The 25,109-nt window shown below is 42.3% G+C and overlaps 1 protein-coding gene across 5 annotated transcripts; it reads right to left on the bottom strand.

Moving 5' to 3' along the window:
• Positions 1-228: 228 nt before the first annotated feature.
• TMPRSS2 (transmembrane serine protease 2) lies at positions 229-20,623 on the bottom strand. 5 transcript variants are annotated; one of them, XM_037377115.1, is made up of 16 exons: positions 20,200-20,387; positions 16,982-17,021; positions 14,017-14,172; positions 12,746-12,816; positions 11,736-11,931; positions 11,348-11,431; positions 9,826-9,945; positions 8,381-8,510; positions 7,151-7,261; positions 6,286-6,329; positions 5,459-5,633; positions 3,673-3,848; positions 2,603-2,698; positions 1,600-1,742; positions 890-1,042; positions 229-681 (listed from the first exon to the last, which is right to left on the bottom strand). In XM_037377115.1, the coding sequence occupies exons 4-16, from the start codon at positions 12,758-12,760 to the stop codon at positions 670-672; spliced, it is 1,455 nt and encodes a 484-aa protein (XP_037233012.1). In that variant the 5' UTR covers positions 12,761-12,816; positions 14,017-14,172; positions 16,982-17,021; positions 20,200-20,387; the 3' UTR covers positions 229-669. The 5 variants fall into 5 exon arrangements, with proteins under 5 accessions (XP_037233012.1, XP_037233013.1, XP_037233011.1 ...); XM_037377116.1 differs by lacking the exons at positions 16,982-17,021; positions 20,200-20,387 and adding an exon at positions 20,408-20,623; XM_037377114.1 differs by lacking the exon at positions 16,982-17,021.
• Between the last annotated feature and the right edge of the window lie 4,486 nt (positions 20,624-25,109).

The following is a 25,109-nucleotide window of genomic DNA, read 5'->3' on the forward strand; positions in this document are numbered from 1 at the left end:
TTTACTGTGAGGGTGGTGAGACACTGAACAGGTTGCCCAGAGAATCTGTGGATGCCCTGTCCCTGGAAGCATTCAAGGCCAGGCTGGATGGATGGAGCTTTGAACAACCTGGTCTAGCGGCAGGTGTCCCTGCCCATAGCAGGGCAGTTGGGACTAGATGATCTTTAAAGGTCCCTTCCAACCCAAACCATTCTGAGTCTATACCAAAACCCGTTCTTTTCTTTTTAAATTGCTAACCAGCAGCTCAGAGGTTCAATGTTCACATTACTTAACATTTAATTTAAAACACTACTAAACAAACTGTCTCAGTATCCTGCCACAAAAATCTTAAATTAAATTGTGATTAAAATTGCTGTTGTAAGCCTGTACCTGATTATCAAGTGAAAGTTACTCAACTACAGAAGAGACATTTCAGCAAGCAGTTGACAGAACAACTTTCTGCCAGGCACCACAAGAAGAAAGGTGCTCATTGTGATAATCCTTCACTGATTAAGATCAGTCACTGTAGCCAGCACAGAACCGAGTGTACAATTCTTCATGTTACTTTTAAAGAGCAAATTCAAAAGAGGAAATAAAAAAATCATTTGTGAATAAATATCCCAGGCACCCACGGCTTCATTTATTCTTGTTCTCAGAAACATCAATCAGCAAGAAGGACAGACAGTATTGTCATCTGTTTGCCTGTTTAAAAAAAAAAAAAAACAAAACAAAAAACAAAGGTTCAAAAGTTCTGCTGACAGGCTGACAGACTACCTTACCAATTACTTGGATGCTTCTCAGCAGAATAGCTTCATTAGCAGACATGTCACATGTACTTATTTTTATAAATAAAATCATTTTTTTATTTGGGACATTTAAAATTATTAAAACCACCCACCAAATATTTTACCTGCATATTTTTATAAATCCAATCTGTAAACACAGTCATATTCCCATAGACTCCAGGTCTATTGGGACTAGCACAGCCAGTTCCCCAGCTGGTATCTCCAACCAGCCACCACACAGAGTTTTTGTTAGTTACTAGCGGACCTCCACTGTCACCCTGCACAAAATACAAGCATATTATTAGTGACCTGGCCACCAGGAAGGATGCAACCCATTTCACTTCAGGAATACAGTTTAAGTTTCAATAAAAGCTAACCACCATTTTAAGAGAGTCACTAAAAAAAAAAAAAGCGATGGCAATTACAGATTAAATGATGGCTGCTTGCAATAGGGATGAAAACTGTTTGCCCAAAGCACTAAATGAGATAGGCATTACCGACTTTCTTGTTCACAAGCGTAAGGCTAGGGTATTGCCATGATTATGAAGAGCATTCGCTCACTTCCAAGTACCAGATAACAAAACATCCTCGAAGCATTAAAAAAAGACTGCCTCACCCTCTCTGGGTATTCAGTGAGAACTTGGCAGCCATTCAGAAGATGATACAAAAGCTCTCCCTTTTAAAGGGATGCACCACAAAATTAACCAGAAGCCCAACCAAAATGTTAATTTTTTTAAGTAGGATCTGTTTGTAGTTAATAGATAATTAAAAAAGACTACTAGTAAGACCACAAAAATAATGAGATTGTTATTAGGTGTTAATTAGGAATAATTACCTGACAGGAATCAACTCCTCCTCCTAGATATCCAGCACAGATCATTGTAGGCAAAATCATGCCATTATAGATAGAGACAGAATTACACCTAGAATGTTCTATTAAGGGCACCATAACATAATTTAAGCTATTTGATGTTTTACCTAAAATTGAAACATGCACAAAAACAGACAAAGAAAAAGTTAGAACAACATCATATTATGTTGCTATTACAGATCCCAGCAACTAGCACTGTTCAAGGTGAAATGAACTTACTAGAAACATCGGGATGGACACAAAATGTATGAACCATTGCACAGGGACAACTGTGACATCGAAACTCCCTTCCAAGAAGTCAGTGAGTTACCCTACTTTGCTGTCAGTGCAAAGCAAGAGAACATGGCACCTACCTGCCTACTCCAGCCCCAAATCAACTCTGAATAACTGTGTTATCTACAGGGCTATTAAACGCACATGAAGTCTGCAAGAGGCAAAGAGGACCTTCCCACAGTTTTATGGTCTAGCGCAAGCTTCCAGCAGTTCCCATACTCAGGATCCAGCTTGCCCGACACACAGCTCCACACACCCAGTACCTTCTCATACTGGGAGAAACCTTTCCTCCCTTTCCTTTTCACTTCTTACAGACTTAACTTGCATCATGCTATTTTAGCTTTCCACCAAAGGACAGGCTCCTGCCCTCTCCCACATCCACAGAGGAGTGGCTTGGCATACAGTTACCCTCCTTACAGGAGATGTGGCCCTGCTAGCAGGAGCACAGGATTGTTTCCTGTGTGAATAGTTCTGGCCCCCCATACTGATTTGAGGTTCCTTTCAGTCTGCTGAATGCAACACATCGCAACTTGTTTTGAGACAGAATGCCCTGTGTAAATATGTAAATAGGTGAAAAAATAGCATATCAACAGATCTGGCTCAAACTGCCCAGTCAGCTCATCCAACAGTTATTCGCAGACTGAAGAGGACCGGTTTATGTAGAAGACCAAAACATTCCAGAGCCACTCTTTACCTCCTTGGTACTCTGCTCCCCACCCAGATATCCAGCACTGCTGATTAGGCTGGAACATCATTCCTGGATTAGGCAGACAAACTGGCCGTACAGTATCTACAAAACAAACATGGTAGCATCATTAATCCCAGATGTCCAGGCATAATTCAAAATAAATGTATATGAAATATCTCAACACAGCCACCACTTCAATACCTATACACCACACATTTTCTCTGTACTCTACCTTCCTCGCAGACAAGCAATACTGTGCAATGCATGCAGCGGCAGAAAGCTTACCAGCCCCTCTTTACCAGATGGCTACCTAATCCTCACCTCAAAATGAGGAACAAGCACAATTAATTGTTCTTAGGTCAATTCGACCCGCTAACTAGAACAATTAATACCAGCTCTTCTGATCAGTAGAGGACAAAGAAGAAAAACTTCTGACAACTACTTCTCTGCATTCTCTTTGCAAAACTCTGCTGAAAATAATCACGCAAGCAGGATTCAATACCTATACACAAGAAGTGTGAAACAAAAACCTGGCAGACAATCTCCCTGCTCTTAGGAGCAGAAGAGACCCTCCAGATTACTACTAATAGCTTTAAACTGATGCACTGAAATATAAAAGACCTGTACACTAAAACCACTTCAAGTAATGGTTTGTCCTCTATTTTTCACTGATTGCTTACAAACAACCTACATCTACTTTTAAGAAAGGAACATTTTCTAACATTTGTCTGTGGTGGTGTTGGTTTTTTTCCCAATTGTTATTTGACATAACTTGGTTTAGAGTCTAGTCAGCTGCTCCACCATTATATTCGGAGTCTGCACATACAGGAATGGCAAAACTTAAGCACTATACAGCGTTCCGGCATAAAAGTGAATTGTTGAGATGAGCCTAAACTCCCTTATCAGGCACCACATTTAAATAAATCCTACTTAGAAAATCAAAGGGTGTGCCCTCTGTCTCTACCCACATTTTTTGTTCTTCCCATATCACAAGGATTTCTTGACAAACTTCAGTATTTTTAAAAGATGTGCTCATTGCCATTGGACTTTTGCCTTAAGAAGAGCAGAATACATACCAGTAAAACTCAGCAGTGTTTCTAACTTCATAAGGGCAACATCATTGTCTTTCGAATCTGTATCATAATCTGGATGGGAAATTATCTGTTGCACTCTGTATCCGTTTCTTAAGAGCATCTCATCCTGATTCAGAATCCCAGCATAAACCCTCCAGCTGTACGGGTCAGAAAATCGTCTACAGAATAAACAAAAGATTAGAATGTTTGATTCTCTGATAATGAGCCATGGATTATAACCTTCAAAAAATTGTCTTCAGAAACAGCAGCCAAATGCACATGCAACCAAGAACGCACATGCATGTGACTACCATTTCTGAAAAACAAGGTAAATAAATTGCAAGACATCTGACTTTGGGAAAGCTTGACTCTTGATTTCATAAATATATCAAAATCTTTGAAATGGGTTAAGTATCACTATCACTCAGCACAGCAAATTATAGTCTGAGACTGCAACACTGAAGTCTATTGATTTCCAAGGCTGAGGGATCAAGCAGTTATTTCTGAAGTCTCACATGTCAGCAGTATCACTCGCATGTACTATCCAAGGCACTCAAGGGCAGCAGAAGGCAATATTAGTAAAAACATGATCTAGTGAAGGAATTTCACTAACATGAAAATGCCAGGGTTGTTTTGTTCGGTTTTGGTGTGGTTTTTTTTTTAATGTTAAGTATGCTAACTAAATGTAATTTAAACAGTCTCTCTTGCTCCAGCAGTTTACAAATGCTCAATACAAAAAACTTCTCAGAAGTGTTAAAACTCCCTCCAGAACTCCAAGGCAGTAGTGCTTGCGAGTCATCTCCCCTCCACAAAAAAAATTCAGGACTGAAAACGAGTTTTTTTGCCAGCTACAGCTTGCAGTTTGGTTGCCTTTCCTAAAGTTTTTGCATACTACAGAGCTTAAATCAGCAAACAAAGGAGGGATAAGATCATCACATAAAAATAAACACTTGCATTCCTTTCTCAAGGTTAAGGGACAAAGTTATTTTTCCTTGGCTTAGCCTCAAACTGTGATCCGGCCAACCAACCATTACAAATGGTTTTACTTAGTGGGTTTTCCCTCCAACAGGAGCAGCCACCTTTTAAACATATTCTGACACTGTACACAAGGTACCACAGCACCTCAACTCTCCTTTATAGGTTAAAAGCGTACAAAGCACCAGCTATTTTTCTTGTTGATGCCCATGTAAAGTGCTCCTTGGATAGGTATAAATCTACCTTTAGTACTGACTTGGGCTTTACTACCCCGTGGCATGAAGATACAAGGAAATAAATGGCACAGGCATCTTTAAATTGATCATATCTACAGTTGTGCGATATTTGAAGGTTTGGGGGTTTTTTTCCTTTTCTTTGTTTTTCTTCACAGTGTTAATTCAGCATCTTCATGAAAACATTGTCCTGCCTGGCATTAAGTTTGGTGCCTTCAGTCTACCTCTTAAATTGGGTAGGTATCTGTGCCCAACACCACCATCCAATTTAATTTCCACCTTTAACAAGTAAAGTAAGATTTTCCTCCTGTAGAAAGCAGACAGATGAACTGCAGCCAGCCTCCTCCAGAAGAAATTTTCCCTTACTACTTGAAAATCATACTGCTACATAGACAAAAGACTGCACACCTAGCACCTGCATTCAAGGCAGAGGGGAGGAATGGTATTTAATTTATTTTTAAAGCAGAAAGTTGGGAGACTTAGGTAAATTTGTGCATTTCAGCCTGAAGCAAGAACAACTGCTGTTCCAGAGACAAAGGAATGAGCTGGTCACTCTGGTGCCCCATGGGGTCAAGACTCACCCTTCCACGCAGTGCGCCGCTGTCACTATCCACTGACGGGTGATGATGGAGCCCCCGCAGACATGGGTGCCATGCACATGGAGGCTGACCTGCCACGGCCACTGTCCTGGCACCGCTCCGCTGCCACCCACAATTCTGTTCATAATGTTCACGTTCTTAGTGGGCAGGCCACAGTCTAAGGAGTCAGTTACACACAGGCATCAGTTAAAGAGCGAGCTGGTCTGGAAGATGGCTTCTGCAGCTCAGGCTTCGGAGCACAGACCCCGTGTCCGATCTCTGCACTGCTTATGCCACAGCTTGGGCCCCTGCCCTGGACACCAAAAGCCCAAGTCTCCCATAGCCTGGAGCCCTTTCACATTGAAAACATCAAGATTTGGCAACTGCTGCCCTCGGTTCACCACAAACCAGTGGCTCATTACACCTTTAAACGTGGTATTAAGGCACCTCTGGCAAGCCCCAGAGACAACCGCCTTTGTGTTGTGCAACAAAACAGATGACAGCCAGGAGTCACCTTGTCAAGAAGGCACTGCTCCCGCCGTGGGCACATTGCAGGTGCACCACAGACATCCCACCATGGCTGCTGGGTGAGGACTACAGAGCCTCACTGCAACAGAGTCATTTAAAGGGACCGGTGCAGCAAAGACAAAAGTAACTCCTTGTCTGTCTCCCACCCTGTTCCTTAAACTGTACCGTTTGAAAAATGGGAACCAGATTTTAATCATCTGCCATCAAAAGATCGTAATTATTTATGCAGATTCAAAAGGATTTTCCATCCATAGCATTTCAAAGCATGAACAAGCAGAAGTTTGAGAAACACAGTCACTTACCTACACAGCGCAGAGAAACCACATTTCCTGATGCACAGGAATCACTGCGATAGAAATAAAAAACCCCAGGATTTTAGACACACAATGAAGCAAATGGTGGGTAAAGTTCACCCTCCAGCTGCTTCCTACCCTTTCTAGCTACGTGCCCTGCCTTCACCCACATCTTCCTGGCTGAGGGTTCTTCACTTTCTCCAGCTACCCTGCCAGGAACCATCTGGCCTCCACCATTTCTGGCATTCACCAGAACTGCCATGTGGAAGACTGCAGTCACCAATACAAAAGGTTTGTAAGCCTATTGAGGAGCAAGATGAAGAACAGCATGAGAAAAAGTTGAGCTGATTTTATGAAGTAGTTGTAGAAGACTCTAAACAAGGGAGCAACAGGAACTTTGCAGGCACAGCAGTCTACAGGTTTAGAAACTAGACACTTCCGAGTTGTTTAATGAGAATAAGAATGATACTTTCCACAGTGAAAGTGTGTGTTCACGTGACAAATAAAAAAAACCCGCACCAGCTGCTGTGAACGTGTAGCAGTTGGTAGCTATTGTCACCGTACAGAAACTCCTGTTGATGGTCAAAGAGCCTCAGAAAGGTATCTTTGACATGGCAACCTTCTAGACACCATGGAGAGAACAGGATGGGACATCTTGCCTTTTAAAAGAGAGGAAGGACGGAAAAATGACAGCTGTGTTTTTAAACAGAAGGGACAGCCGTTGTTGCAATCAGATTAAAAACGAAGTCTCTTTCCCTCTAACAATCCCCACTGAAAGATGTACTTGCATTATGCTATGGGCAGAAGCTACACCTTTTACAACAGCTAAAAGACCCCTGATTAAAGGAAAGAAGTTTGTATTAAACAAAGATACCTGCTATACAGCTTTTTGTACAAGTCTATATTCCCAGCACTTGTGTTCAGCTTCATGTAGCTCTTAGAGCCGACTTCAGTTGCTACTCCTCGACTATAGTAATACGTATCCCTGCAAAACAGAAAGTACATCATGAAACCCAGTTGTTTCATTTTCAAGCAAGCAACAATAAACTGTGCCAAGCTAGATCTTCTGATATGAATAACACCAAAAAACATGGGTTTTGTTTTTTGGTTGTTGGTTTTTGTTTTTTTTTTTAATGAAACACAGAATCCTAGTGGTGTAGTACAGTGTCAGAGATCCAGGTTCTTTAAACATTTTTCAAGTTCCATTTCCCATCAAAGAGTTTCTAGATTAAAATAATATTTTTATCTAATATGCATGCCTGGTAGAAATCTTCAGCCTCACAAAACAAAAAAAGATGAAGACATGCCTTTGCTGGTACATTTACACAACATAGCAAAGTCCAAGTCCAGTAAGTCATGACAGCCACATTTCTGCGGGATGGCAAGAGGGGTATCAAGTGCTGCTGTCCTGCCAAGCTTTCTAGCTGAGGACCAACTCTGCATAGTTGCTGCTGGGCTGTCTTACTGGAATTGGAACTACTGGGGTCATTGCTCGTTCAGAGACCTGAATTCAGACCACCACAATGCAGCACGGGCACACACAAGTTCTGCCTGCCTGGGCAATAAATTCACTGCATTACTCCACACACAACAGAAGTATTTGCCAACTGTATCACAGAGAGGCAACATCAAATATTTCAACCACAGAAGAATTTAGGCTACAGCGTTATGTGGGGAGAACATGGGCAGCACTCAGGGGCATAATTATTTACAGCAGTCTTCCATACAAGCTGGTGTTATTTGTGTCCTCAGAAGATCAATGTTTTCCATGTAATACTGGTGATGACAGATTAAGTCAGACTGCATGTTACTGAGCAATTATAATGATCTGAAGCAAGCTCTGGAAGATGGCTGTGAATTAATGTATTGGATACAAGTGACCCCACCACCTACCTACTGCATGCATGCCGGTCCCTGTCACTTGTTGGAGCAATGTTTTGGTTTGATTCTCTAACAGCTGCCATCATTAAAATCAGACTGACCCAGGTTCACACAAACTAGATTGCCAGCTGCTTTTTGTTTGAGATATGCACTCTTAAAAACAGCAAGATGGAAATTTTAACCTTTCTATGTATGTGCAAAGGCTGACAAAGGTTAGACTTACACACTGTAGCCCATGTCTTTACATGCAATCCTCCCATAATCATCATTCCAGTCATCTTGACAAACAGGATACCAGGATTTGCTGACAGGTGAATAAACTTGCAGGATAAAGTTTGGTCCAAAAAGTCTAACTGCCAGAAAAGGAAGAAGTAAAAAGAAACCAAGAACACCACACGCTATATTACCACTCTTTCTCTACTTAAAAAGTATTGCTACCTGTAACATATGCTTGTTTGTATAACTAGTGTTAATTTAATGCTGCCTTCTACTCAGAAAATTCTGAGTAAATATCAAGTAGACAGAAATATCACAATGACTTAATCCTTTTGTCTAGGCAACTGAAAAGAACTACCAGTTTAAAACTGCAAGTGTACAAAATAGTGTTCATCTTTTCATTTCAGCTTTTATGCTCAAAATTCTCTTTCAGTCTACCACTGAGGAAGATTGCAATAGCCAATCTTTTCTTACCTTTTATCTACGCAATGATATATTTCTTAATATATCATGTATTGTGTATAAATAAAATACAATCTATTGTAATATATTTCGTATTACATATGAATATGCTGAATTTATTCAGAGAAGCACTTGTAGAGCAAGAATGCAAGAAGGAACAATTAGCTCTGACATTCTATGCCCCATTATGTATTTATTTGCACAAAAAACTAATATAAAATAGCTCAAGCAAAAGAACAGATTGAACAAGCTTCTCCAAAAATACATTATTCAACTAAATGGAAAGAAACAGCTTTAGAGCGTATGCCAGTAAATGCTAACCCTGCAGGAGGCATGTGCAGAATAAGTTTCTCAAAAGAGAAGAGCAGCACAGCCAGAGTTTTCCAGAGTGGCACTGGCATAACAGAGGTGTTAGAAACAACATGCTACACCTTTTGAATGAACAAATGAATAACGTTTCCACCTTCAGCTGTGCCCTAAAGCTTCCCTCGGCATATTTTCAGTTGGAACCACTGATCAGACCAGGCTTTCTTACACAAAGGAGTTATGAAGTAGTTGAAGTACTATTGGGAGAATAAGGAATGCAAAATATGTGGAAAAAGACAAGCCTGACTGAAGACCACCAGATTTATGTTATCATCTCAAGTTCCACTAAGAAGTCGACGATGGTGGTTCATTCCAGAGACAACGTTAGATTCAGTTTTGCACAAACCCCATTCAAATTAAAAGGCAGTATTTATAAAAACTCATCCAATGTTAAGCCAGCTCAAACCTTCAAGTCAGTCATTTTGTTTCAGCTTTTTGATTGGACTGGAAACAAACTGAGTATCTATAGATATAGCCTTCAAAGCGCTCAAACATCCTAAACCATTTTAGAGATATAACTGAAGCTAAAACGGGCTGTAACTTAGGCGAGCTTTGGATAAGGCAATATGCTCAAAAACTCCTGCAGCTGGCTGAAGGCCCCCCACCTCGACTGCTGGCACTCACCACAGCGGGTTTCATCCTCTCCGTTGGGGCAGTGGCTCACCCCATCACACCACTGCGAGGGTGGCATGCATACTCCTGAAGATCCACACTCTATTAAGGAGCCAAGACAACGATTCTCTACTGTGGGGAGAGAGCAACATAGCCATTAGGCTGACCGTCAACTTAGCCTCAGGTGTCTACTGCCAGCTCTCGAGGAGTACTCCACTTCCACAGAGCAAAACATCAGAAAGAACTCAAACTCAGAGATGGGAGGAGACCTAGCCTGACACAACAGAGGATGTATTGCTCTGTCCTTTAAATCACTTGTCAGATTAAGTCAGTTATGCAGCTGATTGGATTCTGTCCACCGCCTCCCCTGAATAAGCAAGCACCATTAGTTGTCTAAAAGGAGTCAGCCTTACACTGACAAAGCATAACACTTGCAAACAGAAAAGGAGGAAGATTACTCCAATTACATCCTTTTGCTGCCATTTAAAACAATATTACATTCACCTTGTATAAATCAAAGTGAGAAAAAAAAACCCTAAGAACACAAATGTCATCCTAAGTTTTAAATGAAATCCTTTCTCTCTTTCTTTTGCTGCACAGAACAGAAAGGAGAGGCTCCTAAAAACAGCAAATTGTTTTTCAGTTTCCTTTGAAAAGTGGCTTTCATTGAAAGGGAACTAAGATAGCACAAGACAAACTTCACCTGAGCCAAACAGAATTACTCTAGCACAGCTTCAGAGCTCATTCACCCCAGTCGGGGATGACTTCCAAGGTAAACGTATCATCTGTGGTACAGCTTACAGTGGCGAGACGGGCTGGGTTCACACAACATTAAAACACTTTCAACACAAAAGCCTCAGAAACAATTAAATGGATGTGAATTACTTCTGCTCCAAAAGGGATCCCATTTTAACAAAATAAAACATCTCTTGATCATTTGTGCTCTTGCAGTGAAGGTATATAGATTTACTTCAATCTCCTTCCTCCACTTGAAATTAAGTGAAGCTCAAATCTGGAACAGTTCCATTTCAGAAAGGATGCACAGCAGTGACTTCCCTAATGACATGCACCACAGAATGTGTTGGCCATGCACGGTCATGTGCCAGCTTCCCTCAGTGCAAAAAACCTTGCAAGAGGTCAAACTGCTCATTACTAACAGCTACAGTGCTGTACAGTTGTATTGCACCAGCTTTTGCCAGATATTGAAGCTTTCCAGAGAAGCCACCTGAATTAGCCACTCCAGAAGAGTCAAAAAGCTGATGACATCACTTAACATCAAAAACATAATTACTTGATGAAGGAAAAGGATAATGACAGCAGCAATATTCATTAAAAAGAAAGAAAAAAAAACCAAACCACAAGCAAAACTGAGCCATTAAGAAGCAATACCAATTCATCTCTCAGGAGGCAGGTAAATGAAGACTTTCCTGTCCTTAATTCAGCATAAAATGGAAGATAAGAATGTATATTTCTAACTTTACAAGTTAAATAAAATCTTTTCTTTCAGAATAAAAAAAAAAAAAATGAACCTTACCAAAATACCAGATGAAGAAAGCAGCAATTGCACAACAAATGACTGTTAAAATGGATAATATGACAACTATGGTTTTCTTTACACCTGAATTGAAAGCAAGGAGAAAAAGAGAAATTAGGTTCACAAATCAGGTGATTTCCAGCCACCAGCACTATTTATTTCCTTGACATTAAAAACAGATGTTTTGCCAGACAGACTTTTCTCCACTCTACCATCCTTCCTCCAAATCGCTCAGGTTTCTGTTCACTGGCATCTCAGCCAGCTATTACTTTTTCACCCATGGGGAGATGGCTCCTGCAATACAGGAGCTGGAAGAGAAGATCCCTTTTGTTATCTTACTTTGGAAGTTCTTAAGTCTAAAATTGTAAGAAATCCCAACAAAACTTACTTGATGCACACGTTCTCCTGGACGAATGTGCTACTGGCCTACTCGACTGATGGGTAGCAACCCTTGGGACATAGCTTGGCACTGACGGAGCATTTGTTGAGAAGTACTGTGGATACGGGTTAGCACCGGCTGTCTGCCTGGCATAATAGACATTTTCTGGCTGAAAGCCATGATTTTCATAGTATGGCTGTGGACTCTAAATGAGAACATTCCGGGGAAGGGAACAGGAGAAAATGAAAAAACAAGAGGCAAGACTGCAATTAGGGCAAAGTAAGTTTCAGATGCCATTTCCATTCAGAACCCTACTAAGTAATTCTGGCAATGCTGAAATATACCATGCATGCATACACATACTAGTGACTCCAATTTACATGCCTAATACCTTGTACTTTGAATAATAAAAATAACAGAGAGTGAGACTCAAGGCGTATGAATAGACCAGTTTCCTGATCCAAAGTAACTCAACCTAAGAAAGATTCTTGAGCCCAGCCCTCCCACTGGCGACACAAACCATTGCACTGGAACATCTGATGGTAGAAATAAGCAGCACGGACAGTTTTAGGCTTAGTACCATCATCGAAAGAAATGCTGACAAGTAACAGCCTTTGTGTCTGTAGCTGTCCAGGTCTAGGATAAATGCTTACTGCCCCATTTTGCCCCATGACAACACCAGATATACCTAGCTATTTCTGAAATGCACGGGCCTACAACAGGTTCTGGAATATTTATCCCAGAAGAGCTTTAAGAACTAATCAGAAGCCATTTCAACCTATCCCTCCAAAATAAGCTTTGAAAGCACCAGGAGTATCTGAGCACTTGAAATGCTAGCTAATTCAAGCCTCTTATACACTGTGAGGCAGGTGTCTTTCCCTTTTTGCAAGAAAGGAAACACAACAAACACTTCACATTTTAAAAGGCTTGTTAACCAGAACATCACTCAGTAAGCTGTTACTTGTAAAGAAATAACACCTCATTAAAAAAAAAATAAATAAATCCCTTTCATTACTTACTACAGTAGAGGTCATCTTTCCTTTGTCAGCAGTACCAAAACAATTCAAGTGTTTGGAAGTAAAGCGTGAACCTATATTAAAAAAAAAAACAAACAGAAAATCACAACCAGAAGCTCTGTCCACATTTCTTGTCAGTTTTCCCTTTGGAAAAATGCCAAATCTGGAAGAAAAAAAAATATGGAAGTATTTCAAGAGACAGTACAAATTAAGGTGCAGCATGAAATCAGATCTCAGTAGCCTCTCAATACAACCTTGAGGATTATACAGTGGCAACTATTCATTAACACGAGCTCCACACACACCGAGAAGATTAAGTTAGTGTTCACTCTCACTGACAGAATGAGAGTTAAAGAATATCCTGGCAACAACCCACATGGTGTCAGTACCAAGTTCAGGTCCTCCTGCCTCTCTCAACACTTACTCATGTATCACTCTGAGGTTTATGACACAGAAACAAGAATGTGAAAAAAGCATCAGGAAATACAAATTCAGCTAACTCATTTGATAATGCCACAGCTATCAGCCCTACAAGTCATATCCTTTTCACTCTTCCACATTGCAAACAGTTGTTTTCTTGGTTGTGTGTTGCAGCCACCACACCAAAACCAGAGAGAAGCACAGCAGGGAAACAATATTCCACACCAATATGAAAGTTTTTCAAATACAGTAAGAGGAGCTACATCCACTGTTTCAAGCATATAGCAGTTTATTTTGAAGTTAAACATTAACATTAAGTAAAACAACAGAACAGCAAAGACAAAAGAAACATAAAATGTTTGCCGCCACAGTTCTAAAACAAGCAGTTATACACCTCCACAAGCAATCATTTTAATAAATAATTTAATCTATTGAGTCCTCTCATAATGTTACTCTACATTAAAAAAAGCCTTAGGAAGTACCTCAGCCACACACTGAGAAATACCTTTCTGCAGCTTGCAGAGCAGTACCCTGCACACAGGCACACTGCCATGACTCCTCTTGAAAGCCACAACTATAAAGAGCAGTTGCATTAAGACACAGCATAATTCACCTCCAAGTATAAGGTTATGTTTCAGAATCTGCACCAATGTGTCACCTCACCAAAACTGAACTTCAAATGTCTTTGAAGCAGATTGGCATGTTGAGCGTGCCAATATTTCATGACAGTTCAGGCAGGCTAATTCCGGTATTTGCTTCTTAGCGCTAGCAAAAAAAAAAAGTAAGTAATAATGCACCATTGAACTCTTATTTGTGTGGCAGAGAGGTGAAAAACAAGTCTTACTCCTACTTACAGTAAGTCCATCAGATCGGTGACTAAGGCTTCAGGACTTCTGCTTTATGTCGCATCCATTCTTATCCAGCTCTTCACAGCAGTTGGGAAGTACAGGTCTGCTCAGACTTAGAGGACAAGTAACAAGTCACAGGAAGAGGGGTTTGTCCCTTGTTATCTGAAAAGAAGGGGGGGGGGGGGGGGAAAGCATTAAGAAGTTTAGTGATGGCAGACAGAAGTGGTGATTCTGAAGTAAGCCAACAGGTACTATGACTAAAGAAAAATCCAAGTATTTTTTAACATTAATATTTGAAAGGCTTTGCAAATTGGCAGGTGACAGTCTTCCTCAGTCTTTCTCAGTCTTTTTGAGGGTTTTTGGGTTGGTTTTTTTTGTTTTTGTTGTGTTTTTCTAAAATGAACTGAGGAAAAAAATACCTCTGTTGCTTAACTGGCTTCGAACCACCACTCCCAATTTAGCTCTTATTAATTAGAAGCTGGATGGGAAAGAGATTAACAAGTTTTCCATTATCATGCCACGAAACACAGGGAAGTCATAGGTACATACATTTTCCAGTGTATTAAAAACAGATTAAACCAAAACAACTGGGGTCCTATTAGTTTGTAAACGTTTAAGGCAGAAATTGATGTGTAGCATCCAATAATGACATAAGCTAGTTTTCTTAAAAACACATCACTGACACACTTCAAAATTTTTTACAAATATATCAAGGATACTGTAACAACTTCACAGGTAAGGAAGCTGGGTCATGGAGAAACAGACCAACCTGTCAAACACTCCTCATCCCGACAACTTTAGGGCTAGAAAAGACTGGTCTGTCTTATCTCAGTCCAATACTCTGGCCCGTAACTCACCTCACATGCATCAGAGAGATTTAAATAGATCCCATAAAAAAGTGTCATAAAGCCACTCTGGTGCAGAAGACTTCAGCAGGAATGCACTATCCTTCCCTCCCACTGCCAGTCAATCCTCCAGATGTCTGCCAAGCTATAATGGCACTGTACTGGGTATATCTTAAGAAACAGATCTCAAGAGTCCTTTAAAGTGAGCTGGTGGAGTTAAAGTGCACCGAGATCCCCAGGAAAGAAAACCAGGATGGAGCTCACCCCAACCGCAGGCTTGAAGGTATAAGAGACAGGACCCAGGGAGCCAGAGCCTTGCAGGTCAGCTTAATAACATCTTCTGGCTTTGGAAAAAAGTATATCCAAATAACGAAAGGGACCCATTGCAGCTAAGCTGCTGAATTTCACGAACTTCAGTTTACTCCAGTATGGATGAAGCAGAATCAGCATTTGGACTTCCAGCAACACAGAAGGCCCAAAATCAAGTGTGTTTTTGTTTCACAGCACTGAAAGTAAAGAAATAATGCTACTCTTTCTAATGACAGGTGATAATAAGAATATAAAACATATAGCTGTTATTGACATAGTATACAGATGAATACAGTGAAACCTCACAGCTCGCAGCTATTACTTGAAATATCTTAACTTCTTCTCACATATGCCTTAGGAGCGTTATAATTAAAGTTCTGTCATGGATCATTAAGATTAAAAAAATACATCATTTTTTCCAATAAAAGTTGACAGAAAAACAAAACAATAAAAAATCTAGAATATTAGATTAATTGAAAACAAGTTTAATCCAATAGCTTTTTTTTTTTTAGGTTTTCTATGGATTTCTGCAAATCTCTTCTCTATATTTAAGCAAAAGTTCCAGTAAAGTTGATCTGTACTTCATTTGATAACATCCTACTTAACTGAATATAGACTACTAGTCCCCCAAAAGGCTTGTTCTCCTCCCTACCAGTGACAGACACTGTTCCTGAGCAGGAAAAGCACCAAGCACAGAGCTGTGCTGCTTGGCTGTAAGTGGTCCTCATTGCCACATCCTCCTAACCCCCTCAACCTCACTACTGGTGGGTGAAGGTGAGCCTCCGCTTTCACATCCTTACAGCAGCATGAGGTCATGACTCCTTTATACTGCGTGTCCTTCACTAGCCAGCAGCCAACATCCCAAAAAGGCAACAGAAAGGCAAAGAAACTCCAAAGATTTAACTGTGATTTTGTTAATGAAACCAGACTTGCTGGCTTTTACCCTAGTTCTCTGTGCAAGAAATAACGGCACTTCCTTAGTACACACCATGTGATAACAGTTAATTAAGAGCAGTACCATGCTTTGGAGGCACAGCGTTCCACAAGTACCACCAGCTATATTAGTTTCCACAAGCTTTTAGATAGAGATCACTATGTGTTGTTTCCATGCCTAAGTCAACAGGATGGAATAACTACCTTCAGATATCCTAACCCTGTGAATTCAACTTGGCCAATGAAACCAAATTTATATTGGCAACAGTATACTTCCTGCATTTACATATTATTTCAATACATATTTTGTGCTATTTCCTGAAATAGAAACACAGTCAGCTCTTTGCTAAGCTCTATGACAGGTACCAATAATTGAAAAAACACCACCAAGAACTCCAAACTAGTTCTTCACAGTTAGACCTACGTAAAAGCAACCACATGCAAATAAGATGGGAGAGGACAGAACAGTAAAAAGCCAAGTGTATGAAATCAAGTTCAGCTTCTAAAAGTAGGATGCATAAAAGCATCCACTTTGCATCAACACTAACTCTGTGCCACATCCAAAAAAATTGGCAGTTCCCTTTATCCAGATAAAGAAATACAGCACATGCAAATGAACAAAATGGCAAAACTTTGCAAAGACAGCAAATGAGTAATTCCAGTGCAAAGCTCAACTTCAGAAAAGGGCAAGTCAACAATTACAGGTTTTGTTGATGACACTAGAAAGGAAGTATGATTTAATTATTTTCTTCCCAACCATTTTATGGCCACGAAGTTTCAGTAGCGTAATCTTAAATACAATATAACCACGGTATGAAGCAGGGGCGGGGGGAGGTGGAAGAAGAAAGAAAACAAGCCAAGGAGATGATTCCAGATTAACTTACATGATCTTTTCACACACTGGGCAATTCCTGCCTCTGCCACCTGGACAAAAGAAAAGAAACATGCTCGAGATTCCTGTTTTAACAAGCAGCCCTTAAAATCATGACTTGCAAATTAAGTATAGAAAGGTTAAAAAAAACCAATTCAGTTATGTTTGAAAGAGGAAAGGAACTAAGAATTTTCAACTCATTTTATTAACACGATTTCCTTGATACTTCTTCAGGAAATAGCACTGAATATTTTTATTGTGATGATTAAAAAATTAAATGTGGTTTACTCCACAGGGTAAAATTTATCCTCTGGAAGGGGTCAAAGACAAATCAAAGAGCAACTAATGTCTCAAAGTCATCAGAACCAGGTTCTTCCAATGTCCTTGGCCTTCTGGCAAACCTCAATAGAGGCAAGCTCTGCTCTGTGTGCCTATGCAGTAACATTACACATCTTGCAAAGAACTATACAAGACTATGTAAAGATTTATATGAAAGGTTGCCAGAAACAGAGCCTCAGCATTCTTAGATCTCCTAAGAGTCTTGAAGCTATTCTACATTAGCTCCTGAAATATTATTAAACCGTAGAACTACTTCTCAACTTGTGTCAAAAAAAAGTGTTTCTTGAAAAGCACTACCGGTAGGTCAAGTAAGTCCACAACCCTATTCCCAAGGCTGGCAAACCAAGATTAATGCTACTTCCACATCCAAAAAAAAAAAAAAAAAAAAAGGCATTAAAAAGTTCTGAGTGTAGCACTCATTTTAAACAGTTATAGGGTTCTGTATTTATACTACAACTAATCATCTATTTGTCTTCTCTGAAAACAGAGGTTACCATGCAACGCTGCCTATCACAAGTACATCACATGCCTTTGTTAAGGAACGGCAGAGTGGAAAAGGAAGCTGAAAAGCTGTTATGTAGCTGAGTGGATGATTGGTGACAGAAGACCCTACAGGAAAAGCCATTTCTGAAATAGAAAAGACCAAGAGCCCAGGAGAACTGGTATGGTAGGAGATTGACCTACTGGTCAGGCAACGACTGCAGAGGCAGCCATTGCACACAGCACGCACCACCTCATGTGCACAGATCACAATGCTGCTAGAACAAATGCGGCAACAGCCAGCCTGGCATCTGGATGCTTTCTTCTCCTACACTACCTCCCCAGTTCTGCCTCTGCCCTTCCACTTCCATGGCAGGAGCAAATAACCTCATCTTCTGGCAGTAAAAATCAAGTCTCTTTCTATGGCACTGACAGTCTCTGACAAGGAACAAGAGATCTCAGGAATACTTGTTTACCATAATCAAGTTGCAAATGCATGTTGTATGATACCAGTACATACCCACTCTGCAGAAAACCAAAAACTAGGAATGATAACAAATCAGACTTATTTAGATATTCATCTAGGTCAGCTGTTTTCAATCTGCAAACTACAGATCCTGAGGAGCTGTAAACCACTTCCAAGGTGCCTATGGCAGACAAGAAAGAAAAGCAAGCCTGCTGGCCAGAGGTTTGAGTTCACTCCACAGGGGAGACTCGTATTGCCAGAGAAGGTTTAGGGATCCACGCATCAAAGACATGCCAGAAGTACTGATGTAGCAGCACGGACACAGCTGAGCTACTGTCACAGTACTGGAGCTACTCAGTGTGGACTGACCCTTGATTGACACAGGAGAAAGAACCCACATCTCCAGCAGCAGCAGCTCCAAGAGAAATATTTTGACCAGCATCCTAGAATACCATTTTGTTTTGGTTTTGCATCACCATCCAGAAACATAATTTCATCTTATTTCCATTTTCAGGCTAGACTACCACGATAGATTTACTCTAGACTGTCTTTCCTATGTATCAGTATAATTTTTAACAGTTTAAGAATAAAAGGAAAAAGGACATTTTAAATCCTACTTTGACATAAAATTTTGTCTTAGTCCACCTGTCTTTTGGCTTTACATTTACATTGACACCCATAGGTAACAGCACAACTGCAACCATTTCCCAGTGTCATTGATCTATGCTACACACAACGTCCCTCTCTTTTCGCTTAACACTGCCTTAGCTGATGCAAATCACCCTTCAGAGGTGAAGCTGCTTCCTTTGGCTCTTTGTAAAGCACTAACGGCATTAGTGTCACTTTACTCAGGGCAAACAGGGACACGTAGGACAAAGGCACAATGTGAGAATGGTGTCTTGAATTCAGTGACACCCACCCACCGAGAAAACCGAGGTGAAATGCGAGGTCCAGGTAAGCTACGGGAATCGGTAAAGCCCTCCGAGGGGATGTGAGGAGTACGGCTGATTTCAGCATTCAGAACTTCGGCCCAAAAGTTTTAATAATAGGGCTCCAGTGGGAAGCCACTCTTATCAACAGTTACCCTTTCAAAATCACTTGACAAATTGTGATAACTGTAAAAAGTTACACTTTGTGATAACTGTAAAAAGCCCCAGAAATCAGGGCTTTTGCAAGAAACCAAAGCAGCGGTGACATTAATACACAACGACGAGGCCCCAGAACTCGGTTGTTCTAGTTCATTCTCCGTAGGAGCAACTACCCAACTCTGTGACCTTGAAAAAGCTCCTTAATCCCGCCGCGTCTCCCCTCCCGTCAGCGGAGGATGAAGGCCTGGAATGGACAACCTCGAGAGGGATGAGGGGGGCCGGCGCTGGCATGCGGGGCGCTGGGCGCACCCCAACACCCCCCGCACCCCGTCGGACCGCGCCACCCCCCGCACAGGGCCCGTTCACCACGCCGGTGCCCTCGGCGCCCGCCCTGCCTCACCCGCCGGTACCGGGGGAAGCGCAACGCTTTCGCCCCAACCGGGTGCGGAAAGGGGGCGACCGGGTAAAGCAGCGGGAAACACCGCTGAAGCCGACGAGCTTACGTGCCCCCTCGATTTTATCAGCCGGCGCCTCCTTTTCTCGCTCTGTGGAGACGGCCCCGCCGCTCCCCGCCGGGCACCGCGCCGACCCCCGCCACGGCGGGACGGGGGTTTTCAGATGCCTCCGGGGTCCCGCCGCACTCCCCCCAAAGCAAACCCGAAGGTTCTTCATTAAAAGATAAAACCGCAGGCCCAACTCGGAGCGGCCGGGGCGCCCCCCTGCCCAGGGCGACTCTGCCCCCCAGCCCGCTGGAGCCGCCCGGCCCCCGGAGGTGGCTCCGGTGGCCCCGGGGAAGGGCCCGTCCGAAGCGGAGGGGTGGCGGCCGGACCGGGCCGGGCCGGGGAGCGCCACGCTTACCTGGGGGCTGCCCCCGCCGCAGCGGAGCTGGGACGGGACGGGACGCGGCGCAGGGAGCCGGGAGCAGCCGCCGCGGCCGGGGAGGAGTTACCGGGCGGGGAAGGGGCAGGTGCCGCCAGGTGGATGCGTCGCCCGGTCCCTTCCTCCCACTCCCACCGCCGCCGCCGGGGGGGGGGGCGGGGAGGAGGACGTTGCCTGCTCCGCTCACCCCGCAGCCGCCGGGGAGACGCCGCGGGTCCGGCCCGGGGGCGGGGACGGCGCCCAGCAGCGCTCCGGGGGGCTTGGCCGTGCTGTGCGGGCGGGGGGCACGGGCGACCCTTCCTGCCCGGTGGGTGCCGGCAGCCGCCCTCAACCAGACCGCACCGGACCGGGGCTCCCCCTTCCCCCCCCGCGGAGGTTTGCGGAGCAAACAAGCCGGGCGGGAGCGACGGGAAGGGCCCGCGGGCCAGGGGGCGCGGCGGTGGCGGTGCCGCCGGTGTAAGGGCCCCTGGGGGCAGAGGTGCCGCACTCCTCCGGTGCTGTGGGGGGGGTGCCGTGCCTTTTTTGAACTTGCAAATCAGTCTTGATTAGCCTGCGTTTCTGGGCGTTGTGTGCAAATAAAGAGCCAAAAGGCTTCCCTGAGCAGGGCACACCAAGTGCTGATAAAGATTGCTCATAGAATACCCAGCCCATGGAAATTACTTCCTTTTTCTTTTGCTTTTTAGGGCTATTTAATAAAGGGGTACTCTGAAAAATTACTGCAGTCTCATTTAATAAAGGGGTACTCTGAAAAATTACTGCAGTCTCAATTGTCACGTTACTTACAGTGTCACCACTGCTTTGGTTTCTTGCAAGCCCTGGTTTCTGGTTACAGTTATCACAATATTTCAAGTGATTTTGAAAGGGTAACTTTGTTGATAAAGTGCCTTCCCACTGGAGCCCTATCATTAAAACTTCTGGCCCAAAGCTCTGACTTGCAGTAACTCTCCGGTAAAGCAGATCTACAAATGAGTGAGGTTTATTGCTGCCAAAGCTGAGTTCCACTGCAAAAGAATCTACTTACATCCCAAAACCTCAGAGTACAACTGGGAAAAGCACACAAGTGTTTGAAGAAACTCCACTCAATTTTAATAACAGCTCTGAATGAGCTACAATATTGCTGCATACTACACTTAACATCTCTGTATGGAGACTACAGATAAAGCAAGATATACAAGTTTGGCATGAGAAGTGTTTCGGGTTTGTTTAGATTTTCAAACACGTACCAAGGAATTACACCAAGTGCACCAAGGAGCTAAGACCATACCTTCGATGTTTTTCCAGCTCTATGTGCATATTCAAAGAGAACTATGTATCTTCAGACCCTTTAGTACAAAAACATAAGGGGTATTGGCTGAAACATCTTTAGCTTAGGCTTTTCCGCTGGACCATATTGTAGGGCTCTTTCTACTCATGTGCTCCCAAAAGGAATCAGTGAGATTCACTAATTTTCCAGTATGGATTCAGTTGCAGGAACTGCACCACATTTTTTTTCTGAAGTAAAACGTAAAATCATTCCAAGTGACAACCAAAATGCGCTGCATTGTCACCTTCTGTGGTTCTCTGACATGCCCACCTGTGTGGCATGTCCTTGTCTTTAATCTCTACTAATGCCGTCAGTGGCCTTCAGGGCTTAGAGATATTTAAGTTTGAAGCAAAGTGTCTGGTCATAAGGTTTCCTTGTCAAGTTTCCTTACCAAGATGGAGGGAAATGGCCCTGCAAATTGTCACTTGGCATCATGACCACAAGGAGAGATGACCACATGATCATCAAGGAGAGATCCCTGAAGACCTATTCTATTCTACAGGAGAACCTGAACATTCATCTGCTTTGAAAATCCACGTCTTTTTTTTTTTTTTTCCTTGAAAGTAATTTGGAGGCAGTGTACTCCTATTTGATGATATCTAGTTCCTCTCTCAAGACAAAGCCCGCTTAGTTGTTAGGATACCTAACAATTTATGTTTCAAAAAGTTTTTTCTCTTCAGCTTAAGAGTATCCTGGATCTTCCTTTAGATTTGTCAAAATGTCTTGCACAATGGCTACAGATAAGGAAAAAGGGACATGTAAAATGTACAGGCTGGTTCCTCTGGAAGTTGATGTTGTCTGTATGTAGCCGCTTCTAAGGTATTACATCAGTTCAGGTGTTTTAAACAAAACTGGGCAGAAGGACATGGTAACAAATACATTGTGATGAGGAGAAGTGTGCTTCTCCACCAGAAAAGTTTTAAACTCTTTACCAGGAGCCACGTTGCTTTGTGCACTACGAAACACCACCAAACCCACTGTGGAGAGGATCCAGTGCAGCCCCGTTAAAACTAATGCCACTCTGCTTAGTTACAGACTTGAAGATCTGGGCAAAAGCCAGCAGCTCCTTGATTACCTCTGTTAACACCTTTTCTTCTCAGAGGGCTGAGCTGGTCAGTGAAGGGTGTATTCCCACCCTCTTTCCCTCAGTTCTCCCTCTCTTCCTTCAGGCTGGTATCTGGTTCACTAGAGGGTTGGCCTTTCAGATCTCAAACGTGGTAAAAGCTTGCCTTTTTTTTTTTTTTTTTTTAACTGGGTTAATATTCCCCAAGGTTAACTCAGCTTGCTAACAAAGGTCAAAGGGACAGGAGAGCTGGAGGGGCAGAGGCGGGGAGGGGGACACTGCCTCCTCTTGGCAGCAGAAGCTGTCAGGTCTGTTCAGCTTGTCTTTTCTAGTCGAGGACTGAGCTCGTGGCCCTGCAATCTCTGCCAAAATAGTTGTACGTATGTATTAGTGTGTTTTAATTATGCAAGCTGGCTTTTGCAGAGCAGGATGCTGAGTATTCATTTTATTAATGGATTATAAGCAACCTTTAAAGGAGAGATGAGGGCAGGGTTCGCTTTTTCAAAGCAGCTGCGTGCTTTGGGAGAGGCAGGCAAGTCCTCTGCTGGAGAGGGACTTTCTCTCGCTGAGAAGCCCACAGTTCACTGCCCAGAGTTCCGGGTGTCTGAGAGCTTCAACATGACCCAGCCTAACAGTGCTCATCTCAGCACTTACTCCAAACACCTTTCGCTCGTTTAAACATTAATAGTTAAATGTTCAGTGAACCACTTCCTCCTCCATATTTATGCGTGTGCAGGGCAGGGGAGGGATGTTTGGATGTTTTGGGTTTTTTTACAGGCATGCAGGCTAACGTTTCTATAGACTGGTGCTAAGTATCTGAATTTCATCATGTGAAATAAACTGATCTTTTTAAGTGTCTGGCACCACCTACCATTGCACATCCTACCACATGATATCTTTGGCTTCCTATAACCCCTTCCTTACTCTGTTCTTTAAGGTAGCCCTGCCCACCCATAAATGATAAGTTGCTTTGTTTCTGTGGCACTGTTATCGCAGTTCATTTCCTACTCTGTTAATACCCAACATGTCATTTGCTCCATTGTCTTTCATAATTCTGAATTTTTGCCTGTGTTACTAGTGTCTGATCAAAAACCTGGGGGAGTGGGAGATAAGGTTTTTCTAAAGCCAAACTGCAAAGTACTTGCTCAAAGCATGTCAGGATGAGCTTGCCCCTGCCACTTCAGGATTACAGCACAATTATTTTACAACACCAATAGAATTAGAAGTATCTCCAGGAAAATTCAGTGCTAAAGCCTACAGTTGTGTGTGTGTGTAACAAAACCAACATTCAGATGAGGAATTGTCTCACCCAACTCAACACCTCCTTCATTTTCACAGCCCAGCTTTAAGCACCAGGAATCTCTTTATGCCCTACTGTGATGGAGTCCTCTATGCATTTTTTTCATTAGTACCACAAAAGAGAGCTCTGTGGTTGACACTTTACAACAAACACTACAGTTACACACTCACCCATAAAACTACATCAAACCTGGGAACTTAATTAGTCATTTAGTAACTAAGCTTAAACTAAATGTATGTTGACTTTGGAAGTGCATTTGCATCTGCTGGTATTACCAAGATTACACACACAGCTGAATTCACCTGCTGCAGGTATATTTGAAAATAAAAATAAAGGGGTAGACATCTTAAGAAATGATATATTTTTTCTAACTGTTGAATGCCTGTGAAACAGGAGTAGCCCTTTGTTAGAGTATTAACTAATTACGCTGAAAAAACACAACTCCTTAAACCCATTACTGCGTTATCTGGGAACTAGGAAAGGGTTTCATGTGCCTGTGATCAGAAAGGTGTGTCCCTGTGAACATTCCTACTTCTTTCCCAGCCTTTCAGAATCTTTTTTAGAAGTTTCAAGTCCTATACAGATGGAAAACCAGAAAATTGCCCTGGCTCTTCTTGGTTCTCAATTTTTTTTTTCTTTTTCCTCCCAGTTTGGCTTTCTAGTATAGAGAGACAAAGAAAGCCTCAGAGTTATGAAATTCTTTCCTCTCTCCCACAGGGAATAAACTGTCTGGAATAAGTGACCTTAACTTTCCTTTAGGTGCGTGTTGTTTCAGGGGGTTTCTTGTCTGTTACTGTAAAACAAGAGAGAATAAAAATTCAACTACTGCTCTTTGTTGGATTTTTCTGGGTGGGCCTTATAAACACATCTGCATTTTCCTACATCAGAATAGAATTTGACCTGCTATCCACATTAAAACAATGATACTGTTGTGGCACAGAAGTTGAATGACAACATTAATTTATTGTATGATTTTTTGCTAATAATTGGGACTTTTTTTTTTTCACTGGTCTGGTTGTTTAGCATTGTCTTGCACTTGTAACACAAAGCAGCCATAAATCCAAACTACTCAGTCAGTTAAATCAGGTTTATAGTTACTCTCGTACCAGCAAACAGGCCTGAAGCAACTATAATGCATCAGTGAATATGGGTTTCGAGGCAGACTGATCTCACTGTTTTTATAAAAAGAAACTACACTACACATTTTTATTTAATTTTTAAAA

This window comes from Falco rusticolus, chromosome 2 (genome assembly GCF_015220075.1).
Source record: "Falco rusticolus isolate bFalRus1 chromosome 2, bFalRus1.pri, whole genome shotgun sequence".
Classification (NCBI taxonomy): domain Eukaryota; kingdom Metazoa; phylum Chordata; class Aves; order Falconiformes; family Falconidae; genus Falco; species Falco rusticolus.